The following is a 14976-nucleotide window of genomic DNA, read 5'->3' on the forward strand; positions in this document are numbered from 1 at the left end:
GCCTTGACTAGATGGACCTTTGTTGGCAAAGTAGTGTCTCTGCTTTTCAATATGCTATCTAGGTTGGTCATAACTTTCCTTCCAAGGAGTAAGCGTCTTTTAATTTCATGGCTGCAGTCACCATCTGCAGTGATTTTGGAGCCCCAGAAAATAAAATTCTGACACTGTTTCCAGTTTCCCTATCTATTTCCCATGAAGTGATGGGACCAGATGCCATGATCTTCGTTTTCTGAATGTTGAGCTTTAAGCCAACTTTTTCACTCTCCACTTTCACTTCCATCAAGAGGCTTTTGAGTTCCTCTTTACTTTCTGCCATAAGGGTGGTGTCATCTGCATATCTGAGGTTATTGATATTTCTCCTGGCAATCTTGATTCCAGCTTGTGCTTCTTCCAGCCCAGCGTTTCTCATGATGTACTCTGCATATAAGTTAAATAAGCAGGGTGACAATATACAGCCTTGACGTACTCCTTTTCCTATTTGGAACCAGTTTGTTGTTCCATGTCGAGTTCTAACTGTTGCTTCCTGATCTGCATATAGGTTTCTCAAGAGGCAGGTCAGGTGGTCTGGTATTCCCATCTCTTTCAGAATTTTCCAGAGTGTATTGTGATCCACATAGTCAAAGGCTTTGGCATAGTCAATAAAACAGAAGTAGATGTTTTTCTGGAACTCTCTTGCTTTTTCAATGATCCAGCGGATGTTGGCAATTTGATCTCTGGCTCCTCTGCCTTTTCTAAAACCAGCTTGAACATCAGGAAGTTCATGGTTCACGTATTGCTGAAGCCTGGCTTGGAAAATTTTGAGCATTACTTTACTAGCATGTGAGATGAGTGCAATTGTGCGGTAGTTTGAGCATTCTTTGGCATTGCCTTTGGGATTGGAATGAAAACTGACCTTTTCCAGTCCTGTGGCCACTGCTGAGTTTTCCAAATTTGCTGGCATATTGAGTGCAGAACTTTCACAGCATCATCTTTCAGAATTTGAAATAGCTCAACTGGAATTCCATCACCTCCACTAGCTTTGTTTGCAGTGATGCTTCCTAAGGCCTACTTGACTTTGCACTCCAGGATGTCTGGCTCTAGGTGAGTGATCACACCATTGTGATTATCTTGGTCATGAAGATCTTTTTTGTACAGTTTTTGTACAGTTCTTCTGTGTATTCCTGCCACCTCTTCTTCTTATCATGTCTTTTTGTGTGTGTGAAATTTGAAGAAAATATGTACTTTCATTAATACTGTATCACATTAATTTCCTGGTTTTTTGCAACATATTATTTCTTTATATTCTCAGAATTGGATTAGAAGTGTCAAATATCAAATTCTTTTAAAAAATCATTAAAGTAATAAAATTTCTAGACTTTTAGCAGTAATACCAGATGCCAAAATACACAGATGTATATCAAAGTATATTGAGTGAATATAAATTAGAAATCTAGCATTCTATTCATCCTAAGTCAAACAAGTGGAATCACAATGCCACAAATTTTTTACCTAGGCAAAAATTCTTAAGTTTTTAAAAATACATATTGCATTATCAGTTCAGTCCAGTTGCTCAGTCGTGTCTAGCTCTTTGAGACCCCATGGATTGCAGCACGCCATGCTTCCCTGTCCATGACTAATTCCCAGAGCTTGCTCAAACTCATGTCCATCAAGTCAGTGATGCCATCCAACCAGCTCATCCACTGTCATCCTCTTCTCCTCCTGCCCTCAATCTTTCCCAGCACCAGGATCTTTTCCAATGAGTCAGCCCTTTGCATCAGGTGGCCAAAGTATTAGAGCTTCAGCATCAATCCTTCCAATGAATATTCAGGATTGATTTCCTTTAGGATCGACTATTTTGATCTCCTTGCAGTCCAAGGGATTCTCAAGAGTCTTCTCCAACAAAAGCACCAATTCTTTGGTGCTCAGCTTTCTTTGGGAGAAGGCAATGTCAACCCACTCCAGTACTCTTGCCTGGGAAATTCCATGGATGGAGGAGCCTGGTAGGCTACAGTCCATGGGGTCGCTAAGAGTCGGACACGACTTAGCGACTTCACTTTCACTTTTCACTTTCATGCACTGGAGAAGGAAATGGCAACCCACTCCAGTGTTCTTGCCTGGAGAACCCCAGGGATGAGAGCCTGGTGGGCTGCCATCTATGCGGTCACAGTCAGACATGACTGCCGTGACTTAGCAGCAGCAGCAGCAGCAGCTTTCTTTATGGTCCAGCGCTCACATCCACATGCCTACTGGAGAAAGCATAGCTTTGACTATATGAACCTTTGCTGGCAAAGTAATGTCTCTTAATATTCTGTCTAGGTTGGTCATGGGCTTCCCTGTGGCTCAGCTGGTAAAGAATCTGCCTGCAATGCAGGAGACCTGGGTTTGATCTCTGGCTTGGGAAGATTCCCCCAGAGAAGGGAAAGGATACCCACTCCAGTATTCTGGCTTGGAGCATTCCAAGGACTGTCCATGGGGTCACAAAGAGTCGGACACGACTGAGCAACTTTCACTTTAGGTTTGTCATAGCTTTTCTTCCAAGGAGCAAGCGTCTTTTAATTTCATGGCTGCAGTCACCATCTGCAGTGACTGTGGAGCCCAAGAAAATAACGTTTGTCGTTGTTTCCTCATGTATTTGCCATATTACATTATACCTACTATTTATATATATATGTATAGAAAAGCTCTTCTACTACTTTTGATAAAGAACAAGAAAAAAAGAATATGGAGAAATTGGAAAACATAACCTAAATGAAATGAGAACAGTGAATATGAAATAGAAGTGAAACAAACTAGATAAGATTTACCAGAATTATGTTGGAATTATTTGAAAAATAGAAATGCCCAGGTATTGCTTTTTTCCTCCAAAGTTCCAGATGTGTTTCTAATTAGCGCTCGTTTAAAAAAGTGCTTTTTAAAAGGTATGATAAAACGATATGATCTTTTATCGTTAAAGTCTTAAGGTTGGGTAATGTCGGTCTTCCAACTTTGTTGTTCTCCTTCCATACTGTGTTGGCTGTTCTGAGCCTTTTTCTTTTTCATATAAACTTGAGAATTAGTTTGTCGGTATCCATAAAATAAGTTTCAGGGATTTTGACTGGGATTGTGCTGAATCTATGAATTAAATTTATGAACGTGTGAATCAAGTTGAATGTAATAACTGACATCTTAAATACTGAGTCACCCTATCCCTGAACATGGACTGTATCTCCATTCATTTATTCCTTAATATCTTTCATCTGTGTTGTTTTCCCTCAAGTCTTACACATATCTTATGTCCATTTCATTTAATGCTAATGTAAATGGTAGCATCTTTTAATTTCAAATTTCAGTTGTTCATTGCTGCTGGTATAGGAACACAGTAGACTTCTGTACATTAACCTTGTATTCTACAACTTTGCTGTATCTTTCATTAGTTCCAGGAGGGTTGTTTGCTTGTTTTTGTAAATTCTGCTGGACTTTCTATTAATACATGATCATGTCATCTACAAGCTAACACAAGTTTAATTCTTCCTTTTCAATCTGCACATATATATATTTTTTCCTTTTGTATTAGCTAAGACTTCCAGTATGATACTGAAAAGCAGGGGTGAGCTGGGAAAGACATTTTGCCTTGCGTGTGAGCTTAATGGGAAATTCAAACTTCTTCCATTATGTTTGATACTACTTGTAGGTTTTTGTAGATATTTAAAAAAAATCAAGTTGAGTACATTCCCTTCTATTGTTTACTGAGTTTTTAATCATGAATGGTATTGGATTTTGTCAAATGCTTTTTCTACTGATAACGTTATGTGATTCTAATTTTTTTAGACTGTGATTACATTGATTTTTCAAGTATCGAAACAGCTTTGCATACCTGGGATAAATCTCACTTGGTTGTGGTGCCTGGTTGTTTTTTATATACTGTTGGACTGATCTGCTAATATTTTAAGGATTTTTGCTTCTGTTCAAGACAGATACTGGTCTGTAGTTTTCCTGTAATGTCTTTGTTCTTAGTATTAGAGTATAGCTGGTCTCATGAGTTAGGAATGAGACAACTCATTCTGCTTTTGAAAGGGACTGTAGAGAATTAATAAAACCTCTTCATTAATGTTCACTAGAATCCACCAGTGAACCCATGTGGGTCTGGTGCTTTCTGTTTTAGAAAGGTAGTAGCTGTTGATTATATAAAAGAGGCCTATTCAGGTTGTCTGTTTCTTGTGTGAGTTTTAGCAGGATCATGGTTCAAGTACCAAAGAGACTCACTGTTCTTCCCAAGACTGAGTATTTTCTTGAATAAGTGTTTTTGTTTGCTGTATGCTCTTATGACAATTTCCAGAGACTTTTCATTTTTAGAAAAATATTTACCAGTTATGATTGTCTCACTGATGGGTCTGTAGATCATGCTGCCATTCCCAAAGTGCTTCTTGATTGTTTAATGCACGTCTTAAAATATAAGCAATCAGGACCTTTTAAATAAGGCAGTATGGTCACAATCTGAAAAAGCTTTCTGATGCCATCAGTTGATTCAACAACACCATGCATCTTACAGAATAAATAAACAGTTCTTTAATAATTACTTAAATATATTCCAGAAGTGAAGAGTGTTTCTAATTCATTTACAAGTGCTATCTGTTACACCAGTAAATGTTACTTGACCTCTTTATAAAGTAAATAATGCTGCATAAGAATTAGTCCTGGAATAGTGTGCTGAATTTCTATTTTCAATCCAGTAGATTAAAAACACAATTGTGAATGGTATAAAACGTAAGAATCATTGTGATAAAACCAATCTCAAAAATAGAGAATCCAGACTCTCCTCAGATAATTTTAGAACTCAGAAGTTTTCCTCTACTTAAACACAAGCTCCACATATAAATATTAAAGATGTTTTTCACCATGATGCCACTGCATAAAACTCGAGAATGTGACCATCAGGAGATGAACATACTGAAATCAAGAGTTTAGAAAACACATCTAATTGTGAAGTAAGGAGAAATAAAAAGACGATTTACAAAGAATTATAACTAATTTCTAATCATCATCAGAGTCTGAATCATATTTCTTTCCCCGAATAGTTTTCTTTTCCAGCTTTGTGAAGTTTGTTCCAAATTTCTTTTGGCTCTGAAATGGTGGCTCCATTAAATTTCCACTAAAAAGAAACAAATAAGAAAAGCGCTTAATTCTCTATGATTTAGTACAGCTAGTATTCTAAACTACACAAAAATCTATCCTCACTCTAACACATGCACTAGAGTAAAATTTTCTTTATAATGCTGATGTTGAGGAACAGGTACTGAAAACTAACACTGATTGTTAATAGTTGATAATTAACAGTTTTAAACCTTACTTTGTACTACTAAATGCTTTTGACTAGCATTTTATTTTCTTATCGTTAATTACTGATTAGCATTTCATGGAATGTACCAACAGAATCTCTGACTGAAAACCATAGAAGGAAATCAGTTATTGTCATGTTTTGGGTATGCTGAATCTGTATTAGATTCCTATCCCTCTGAGAATGACACGGGAAAATCGTGCTCTATTTTCGATAGCCTGTTACGACCAGTTTGATCCTATTTAACATCTTTTAATGTTTAGATCACTATAGACAACAAACTCATGGAACTCATTATCATTAACCCTGAATTAGTATAGAATGCTTTTCATGATACCTGAAAAATAAGATCTTGGTTTTGAAATATCATTTGCCGCTGAAGGGAATCATGGCTTCTTGGAGATAAAGTCAATTCCTATGGAGAGTACAACACAGGTCCCCCTAAAAGATCTTACCTGCACCAAAACGAAAGTGCTCAAAGGATTATGGGGATGTGTCAAGAACACACAGAAGCCAGAATGCAAGGCTCTCACTGGGCAAACGTGAGGTAACCTGAGCTTCAAAGTAAATAATAACAGTAATACTCAATAATATATCCCATTGAATAAAATAATCCATAGCCCATTCTAATACAAAGAAATGAAAAAGTAAACTAATGTGGGGTCTGGAAAAGGTCTTCCTTAAATTACCAGTTAGGTTGGTAGACAACTGGTTAGCCAGTGCTCAGATAATACTGCCAGCAATGAGACAAACCACCCTATGTCTCCGGATATGGTACACTGAGAACGAAGAACACATCACTTCCATATTACACCTGTGGAAAATATGCAAAACCTGAATCTAATTGTGAAACATTAGATGAACCCAAACTGGGAGATGCTCTATGAAATAACCAGTTGTACTCATCAAAACTGTTAACCTATTGGAAAACAAGGGCAACAAGTTGCTACAAGTTAAAGGAAACTAAAAATTCACAGTAAGTACTTGTGACTCATTTCTTCAGTATGGAGGATATTACTGGGACAGTGATGGACTTGAATAAGGTCTGCAAACTATGTATTTTGTGTTTTACTAATTTTACTGTGGATGTATAAGAATGTCCCTGTTCTTAGAAAATGCAAACAGAAATATTTAGGAGTAAAGGGACGTCTACAATATCCAGTCAGATGGTTCTGAAAAAAGTTTATATATACCCCAAAACAGAATGATAAAGCAAATATAAAATATTGAAAATTGAGGGATACGGGTGAATGATATATGAGAATTCTCTGCACTAGTTTCCAACTTATTTAAAATTGGAAATCACGATTTAATATTAACCTTTTACTTAAGAAAACAAAACCTGGAACTTCAAAATCAATTTCTACAATATAGGAATGACTTATACACATGTAGGAGAGATTCAGAGAAAAAGGAGGAAGGAAAATAAAAAGATGAGGGAATTTTTTACTTATTGAAAGGTACTCTGACTGGAATAACTGGAAAATTTAACCAATTATTTTTGCAAATAAAAAACAGATACATAAGATGTGCTCTAATCTGTGAAATTAAACTGTCTGGAGAAGTGAACAAAGAGATGAGTGGAAAACAGAAGTTGGATTTTAGATCATTTTCTACTGAGACTGCTCTTTATAGTTATGTAATTTAAGCTAAACATAGAAATGAGATGTTATATAGTTTATCAGAGTTGACAAGTGATACAGGAATAACTACATTAAAAATATAATGTTTGAAAATAAGTCATTATCAATTTGAGTAATCTGGGTTCAAGCCGGAAGGAGTCAATTCTTCTCGAGTGTCATCCTGGGTTTCCAGATGAATACCGAATTAGATTTCATAGGATCTGTTTGAAAACTTTTAGAGTTAGGTGGACTCTAAAACCCAAGACCAACTTTATCTGGAGCTCTGACTTTGCTGTAAGATCACACTAAGGTACACTTTAAGAGATACGCTTTTCCTTTGTGGCAGTTTTTCTTCATCTCCAGCTGCAAGATAAAGCTTATGGAAATATTTATTTCCATAAAATAAATATTAACATAAAAATTATCTAAAAACTTCAACTGAATATGGGAGTTAAAATAAACTGACGGTTTGCTGAATGTTACCTGTAATTAAGAATATCAGAACAGCCCAGCCTCCACTCTAGGGTTTCTGTGGTGAAGTCGTCTGTATTTCCTAGGTCAGAAAATCCAACAACAAAATCCTGTGTTTTTCCATCTTTCACCAGTGCTAGTGTGGGAATGACTTTGATACGCAGTCTCTCACAAAGGAAAGGTGCTTTTTCCACATTCAGTTTCAAAAATTTGGTCTCAAGATGTTTCTTGGACAATATCACCAAATGTCTGTCTAGTATTTTACACCTGTAAATAACAACACATAGAAAACCAAAAGCTAAAAATGACAATTTCTTTATCAAAGTAAATATTAAGGCACATCTAAGTTTTTACTTTTCCTGAATCTCATAATCTGCCAGTCAACCTATGTATCTATCAGATAACCTTATTTCCATTTCATAGGTTAGGTACCTCTTTTTCTACCTCTTATGATACTGTAGTCTAGAAGGTTGGATCTGCCTTAATGAGAACAAAGTATTCAACATATGGCTTAAGTGGCTCACAAAGCTGTCATGTTCATGGCCAAGAATAAAAAATAGTCATTTTCCTTATGCATGTTTCCTGGCATTTCATAGAAAGAGGCAAATCTGAACTTGACAGAGCTCAGAAGACACCTCCCAGAATTAGAAATGTACAGGTGGTGTTCTCTTTGGAAGTCACTGAGAAAGACTGAGTATGTCACCGAGAAGGAACCTTTCCAACTGTACAAATTCTGTTAGTGGAAGTCTATCAAGGTTAAGGGCTACAAATACATGGTCATTACGGTTCTAAAGAAGTGCAAAATACCAGCAGTATTTTTATTGAGCCACCTGAAAAGGAAAAGTGGTATTTTCTTTAAATTCTACTTTAAACTGGCCAACCCTTTAGTGTATCTGAGAGATAACTATGAAAACCTCTGTGAGCAGTTATTCTTACCCAGAGGTGATTAGTACAATCAACTTTTAAAACATACAGAGGAATCAAAATTCTCTGGGACTTGGGCTGAGAAACATGCAAGTGATTTCCATGCTCAGTGAAGTTTGATAACTACTCTGCTTTCAATGATTAAGACACCAAAACCACAGCTGATTTTACCAGCAGGTTTTTGGGGTACTTCTTGGTAGTTTTTCCTGAGTTAAGTTCAGGTCCACTGAGTTTCTTATAACCTTGATGCCTCATCATCTGAGTGATTCTTTTTATATATCACTCATGCAGTGAAGCAATGGAATTTTATTAATAATGAAAATTGTCAGAATAAGTGGTTTCTGAATGAAGCTCCAAAGAAGTGACAGATCATTTGGAGAAATACATTCTTGAGGATTTCTACATAAATCAACTCCACGGTTTTACTGGAATAATATAGAATCTATTTTAAATAAGTATGTCCCATTGGCCAATTAATCCATTTTTTAATTGAATTTTAAATCCAATTTAAACCCTTATGATTTAAATCATGAGGGAGTGAGCAGTCATGATGTAGTTAAAATAGCATTAAGCTGGGCTCAAATCTGCTTTCATCATTTAGCAACTGAGTGCCATCAGGCAGGTCACTTAATTTCTCCAAGTCTTGGTGTCCACACACAAAAATACATGGGGATTATAAAGTACTTACCTCAAAGGGAGATTGCGAATGTTCCAGGATCTTACACCGCCTGAAGTGTCTAGCATTACCACATGCTAAAACTGTGATATCTACCTGTCTATATCAATTCATTCAACCTTGACTTTATTTTCTTTCATTTGTATTCTGTTAGTTAATAAATCCCGGCCACTAATAACCATGTTTTTGGGTAAGGAGGCAAAGACAAGGGCCAGGCAGACTATGGAGATGAGAGAAGAGGGCAGGGCTGGGGCCACAGTGAACAATGGAGATTCTGGGTTGAAGTGTGCGTTTCCACAGGAGCTACTCAGCATCAGCAAATTGCTTTCATACAATTCTAGGTCTGTTATCACATCATCTGACGTTGGCAACTATTCAAACTTTGGAGCTAGGGAAAAAAAACAGGCTTCAGCCATCTGGTTTAAGATATAACCTCTTCTGGGGCTATTTTTACTTTGAGGGATCAGCCTCCAAAGAGAGGTTGGCAGACCTGGGCTTGTCTAAGAGAAATCACTTTCTCCACCTTCCAGCCAAACCTGAAGTCCCAACTCTGCTTCTGGAGAAAGGCCTTGTCAAGCCACCGTCTCCCTGTGAATTGCCAGTTGAGAAGTGACTGAATTCAAACTTGGTGTTCAGGTGTTGGCCCCATTTCCAACACTGTGGCTGTATTGTAATAGTAGGGACAAAAGCAGAATTCTTGGAATTGATATTAAAAAAAAAATTTAAGTGCTCATTGCTCAGATGTTTTTAAAGTTAGCTAGCGAAAATATCATTCAGAAAATAGCCACTTCTATGAAAATCCTGAAATCCAATAATTTATACTTTTTTATGTCACTGGTTTTTAAGTTAATCTTTGATGACTGCTTAATTTTAATATACAGACTTCCAGTACAAAGGGACAACTTAGGAATTAGTTCCTTTCACATTTTTCTTAATTTCTCTATTAAGTCAGGGTATCTATTCAACAATCTCTTCATATTTAAAAACAGTCACTGAGGGGAAACAAAGTTACCTGAATGTGGAGTCTCTGTAGAAATGGCAAACCACTTTTTTACTCTCCTTGACTTCTTGAAAAAAGTCTCTCTCACTAGGGATTTCTCTGTATTCCCCATGTCCTTTTGAAAGCCATTCCTAATTTGAAGAAAGGAGAAATATCACACATTTGAAATCTCTTTCAATGTCACTTTATATCTTATATCCAAATCACTATATTATTTTGTAATTAAGTTGACTTTATCTTATAACTGAATTCCTTTCGGTGATGTACTTTCCTATCTTTCTAGTGTCAATGCAGAAATAGTCTGTGCGCACGACCATCTCCACAGCATGGCTTGTAATTATCTGTCTTGGTAACTTGAAACACATGTTTTCTTAGAACTTTCAAAATAAAAATTTAGACTATAAAGATTGAGAATGTAAACATCTATTTAATTTCTTTGCACTTAAACTACTAAAATCAAAAGAATCTGATCCAAGTTACTATGAAGCTTTAAAAAAGAACAGCTGTGAGATAAAGCAAACTGATGCTTGGGGAGGGGCGGGTACTATGGCTCTGAAGCTGAGGAGCCCTGTGTACTTTGGATGACCACCTCAGAGACAGCCCTCTTCTAGCCTGGCCACCCACGGATAGTATCCAGTGAAGAAAAAGGTGTTTTCTCACGTGGTATCCAGAAAAAGGGACCCACAAGTCCAGCTAATCCAATTCTCCAAATCACTATCTCGACCTTTATCATCCATGTTGGACAGGTATTTCAGTTTCTTGTACCTTTCCCGTGGCAGGAAGCTGACTGCCTCAAGTGGAAACTTTTTTCCTTTCTCCAGATTTCTACTGTCATTTAATCTTTTTTTTCCCCTCTATTTCTTTGTCTTACTGGCTGTATTAGTTGCTGTTGTGTCCGACTCTTTGTGCCCCATGGACTGTATGTAGTCTGCCAGGCTCAACCGTCCATGGAATTTTACAGGCAAGAATACTTGAGTGGATTGCCATACCCTCCTCCAGGGTATCTTCCCAACCCCAGGGATCGAGCCTGGGTCTCCTACATTGTAGGCAGATTCTCTACCATGTGAGCCATTAGGGAAGCCCTTCTCAAGACTAGGCTTTAATAAAAAGGAGGACTGGACTTGCAGACAGAAGGACTTGGATCACTGCTCCACCACTCATTAGGCTGTGATTCTCATAACCTTTCTGAGTCTCACATTCCTCATTTGTAACGTGGGGATTATAAAACAACTATCTCACTGAGCTACTGTGACAAGACAACGTGAAAATAACAGAGCAGCTGGCACATCACATGTGCCTGAAAGCATTAATACATGTATTCTCTAGTTCTCAGAAAAGTCTTCTCTCACCGACTGCAATATATCCTGAACTTTGGTCAGCCTGGACCTCAGATGAGAGAAGTTCTAATCTTTCAGGTCAGCCCTTCAAATATCACATGATTTCCCTGTTCCACAGTGAACATTTCTGCCTGCTTTTGACTGTCTCATATGAGGACTTCTAGACGTTCTCATCCTCTGAACGCACTAGAAGGGGGCAGGAGCCCCGAATGCATCACTAGTTTTGCTATCTGTTTCATGTTGGCTTATGCTGAGCTACTGGGGGCCCTGGTATTTTTACCTTATTTCTTTGGTAAAGCTTCCATAAAGAGTTTAAACTCCTTAATGACACACTTGCTTTGAGCACAGACAAATCATGACAGGCTTTCTTATAACTCTGCCTGAAAGGGAACCTGCGGACCCCTACTTCTCCCAGTGTTCTTCCTCATTCATACTCTCAACTACACAAATTTGAGCTCAGAAAATTATCCTGGACCAGGTGTTTCTTGTACTTGACTGTGAATTAACACTGATCAGGCTAACTCGGACTGTGTCTTTAAAAACTATCTTTTCCCCCAGGGAGAATTTTTAATGGCATTAGGTACTTTTGAGGTCAAACAACCCTAAAGACTGAGAACTTTAGGCACATGTATATAGAAGTGGTTAGAAGCATACTGTGAGAGCAATTTCAGAAAGCAGGGCAGAGAGGTTACTTGTTTCTGCTGTTGAGCTTTCTTCAGAGCCTCGAGTCTCTTTTCTTTGAGGCGTTCTAATTCATCCTCATCCATCTGATCTAGTTTCTGAATTTCCGAATCCAAATGTTCTTCCACTAGTTTGGTTGTTTGAAGCAACTGATTCTCCAGGACTTTTGAAAACATGTCAACAGATGCGTTCGCTTCCATTCTTCTAAATGGTACGGTTCAGCCTTGATGCTGGAGAGAAGGTTTACAAAGTTGGAGAAAAAAATAAGACAGCAAACTTTTAGTTCCCAAAATGCTAGCAAATATATAATTTGGAGTTCACAAAGTGTTCTGCTGGCAACCAACCATGTCATGTTAAGAATTTTTACTTAAATGTTTTAAAATTTAATTTTCAACAGGTTATAGTCACTCGTGTGTGTTAAGTTGCTTCAGTTGTGTCTGACTTGTTGCGACCCTATGGACTGTAGCCCGCCAGGCTCCTCTGTCCATGGGATCCTCCAGGCAGGAATACACTGCAGTGGGTTGCCATGTCCTCCTCCAGGGGATCTTCCCCACCCAGGGATCAAACCCTTGTCTCTTATGTCTCCTGCACTGGCAGGTGGGTTCTTTACCACCGGGGAAGTCACACTAGTCAAAAATAATTCAGACCAAAGGTTAGAGTGCTTTTGACTCTGCTTACTATTCTAAAGCAAAGAGAAACCCTTAAGACTGTCGCCAGACCAGAAAGAAACAAGCAGTTGAAACTAACCCTAGCGTTGTATACTGACAGTATTCTTTACCAAAGGAAAAGGGAAGCAAAGCAGAAATGACTGCAGACATGATGAAGTTTAACTGTAGCAAGGTTTTACACATATGTGTACACACCAAATTTTGCTTCAAGATAGAGCACATTTGAGCAAAAGACATTATTTTTCATCTCTGCCTAAATGATCTTAACTCTGAAGAGAGCTCATTACAACTTGTGTAAAGAACTCTGCCTGGTGTTCCCTAAGCTCTAGTTTCCAATTCTGTTCTCTGAGTAACTAATAAAGTCTATGAGCCCACAAAGATTGATACTAGTATTGATTTGGTGACACCCAGTGCTCCTAACTTTGATGTCAAACAACATAACACTCCAAATATAAAAAGCATATTGATCTATGTAAGATAGGAGTTTAAAAATAGACTCTAATTCAGATCTCAATGACAGTCTATTTATTTAACATTTTTATTTTATATTGGCATACAGTTGATTTACAATGTGTTAAGTTTTAGATATACAGCAAAGTGATTAATTTATACATACTCAATTACCTTTTCCAAATTCTTTACCCATTTAAGTGATTACAGATTACTGAATAGAGTTCTCTGTGCTATACAGTATGTCTTTGTTGGTTATCTATTTCAACTGAGTATTTTAAAATAAATTATTTTCTACCAGCAACAATTAGATGAATTTTATGTGTACTCCTGGGTTATTACCGCAGAAATTTATAATTTGTCAAAGCAGGAGACTGTTGATCTCAACTATGTTTTCAACTACTACTGAAGCACTTTTTAAAAATCTGAAATTTTTGAGCTCATTTGCCCAGCTTCTGACACACAGACTGGCCCACCAGACCCTCTATTAACTGTTGAACTGAATTGAAATAGTCTTCCTGCAAAATTCGCCTCTGATTCCATTTTTTTCCCCCACATGAAAAGCAGTCGAAAAGCATACTGGATTTTCTCTTTGTATTCCTGGAGCTAGCAGTGTTGGGAACACTGCAGGTGCGCAAAAAATATTTGTCAACGGTTGAAGGAGCATGTGTCTAGCTATTGTTCAAATTATGGTTATGTTTAAAGTATTTCTGGGTTTTAAAAACCAAAATGTAAGTTCCTCACATGCGATAAAATTTTAAAGGAGCTGTATTTCAAATACAGAAAATGAATTTCACACTCCCTACTTCTCAAGAAAAACTGGATCGGGGCAGATGAGACAGAGAAGTAGTATCTGTTAAACACGGACTTGCTGGTCAGACCTTATTCTTTACAAGGGGCGTAGCGGTTGCTTGTCCCTGGAGTTTTACAGGCTGAGCTCAGAATTTAATTCTGGGATAACTGGGAGGAGAAGCGATTAACAAGAGCTGTTCTGGGCGGCAGGTTGTGCTGGGCATCGCCTTCAGAAAGGGGGAAAGGAGATGGTGCAGAGATAACTTCATTCTCCAAATCACAAGCTTCTGATTCTTTTTTCAGTTCAACTGAATGGTGGGCAGGGATGTGTCCTCAAGTTACCTAACCATACCATCTCCGCGACTCCCCTGTGTGCACCCGCCAAAACAACCAGGGGGCCTCGCCGTTAACCGCACGCCAGCCGCTTCCCAAAAGTACCCTCGCTACTCCCCGCGCCCCCAGGGACAGACGAGGGCAGAAGCGAGGTGGCCCCAGCTTCAAAGCCTCCCCGGCGCATGCGCCAAAGCCTCCTCCGTGGCGGGGACTCCGGAGCCCGAGCCGCGCCCCTCCCCCGCCTAGGCAGGATGCGGAGCAGGCGGGCGTCCGTTAGCACCAGGATGCATGGCCGGTTTTTTCACGCCACTCTCTGCCTCACCTGAGCTCTCCGCGATACCTGAGATACGAAGAACCAGCTTCTCCAGAAGAGCAATCCTCTCTGGCTTCAGGCTCCAAGCAGCTGCGGGTAGCTGCGAAGCGACCGTCACTTCCGCCTCCTCATTGGCCGCGGATCTCACGCGATAGCAACTGCAACGTCCCAGGAAGTGGAGGTAGTGCGGGGGAGGGGGGAGGGAAGTGTGCGCGGCGAGCGCTTCTGCGCGTGCGCCCTTCTCCACCTTTCCTCTGCTCCAGCTCTCTGAACTCTGGCGTGTGAACCTTTCCCTCCGTCCGAGTAAACAGCCCAGAGGGCGGGGCGAAGTACGCTGGAGATTGTAGTTTCTTAGTGCCCAGCCTGGAGTTGACGTTCTTAGGCTCTGACACATGTTACATCAGAAAGGAAATAGC

General features: G+C 38.8%; 2 protein-coding genes across 4 annotated transcripts in view; one reads left to right on the forward strand and one right to left on the reverse strand.

Moving 5' to 3' along the window:
• Window positions 1–4501: 4501 nt before the first annotated feature.
• On the reverse strand, window positions 4502–14676 carry TXNDC9 (thioredoxin domain containing 9). 3 transcript variants are annotated; one of them, XM_061431662.1, is made up of 5 exons: window positions 14588–14676; window positions 12016–12234; window positions 9999–10117; window positions 7399–7653; window positions 4502–5107 (listed from the first exon to the last, which is right to left on the reverse strand). In XM_061431662.1, the coding sequence occupies exons 2-5, from the start codon at window positions 12202–12204 to the stop codon at window positions 4990–4992; spliced, it is 681 nt and encodes a 226-aa protein (XP_061287646.1). In that variant the 5' UTR covers window positions 12205–12234; window positions 14588–14676; the 3' UTR covers window positions 4502–4989. The 3 variants fall into 3 exon arrangements, with proteins under 3 accessions (XP_061287646.1, XP_061287645.1, XP_061287647.1); XM_061431661.1 differs by having other exon boundaries at window positions 14570–14657; XM_061431663.1 differs by lacking the exon at window positions 14588–14676 and adding an exon at window positions 14004–14463.
• EIF5B (eukaryotic translation initiation factor 5B) overlaps window positions 14655–14976 on the forward strand; it is a 76528-nt gene continuing 76206 nt past the window's right edge. The window contains exon 1 of the mRNA XM_061431660.1: window positions 14655–14741. The gene's annotated coding sequence lies outside the window, so the exon portion shown is untranslated. The remainder of the gene's footprint in view (window positions 14742–14976) is intronic.

This window comes from Bos javanicus, chromosome 11 (assembly GCF_032452875.1).
Source record: "Bos javanicus breed banteng chromosome 11, ARS-OSU_banteng_1.0, whole genome shotgun sequence".
NCBI lineage: Eukaryota > Metazoa > Chordata > Mammalia > Artiodactyla > Bovidae > Bos > Bos javanicus.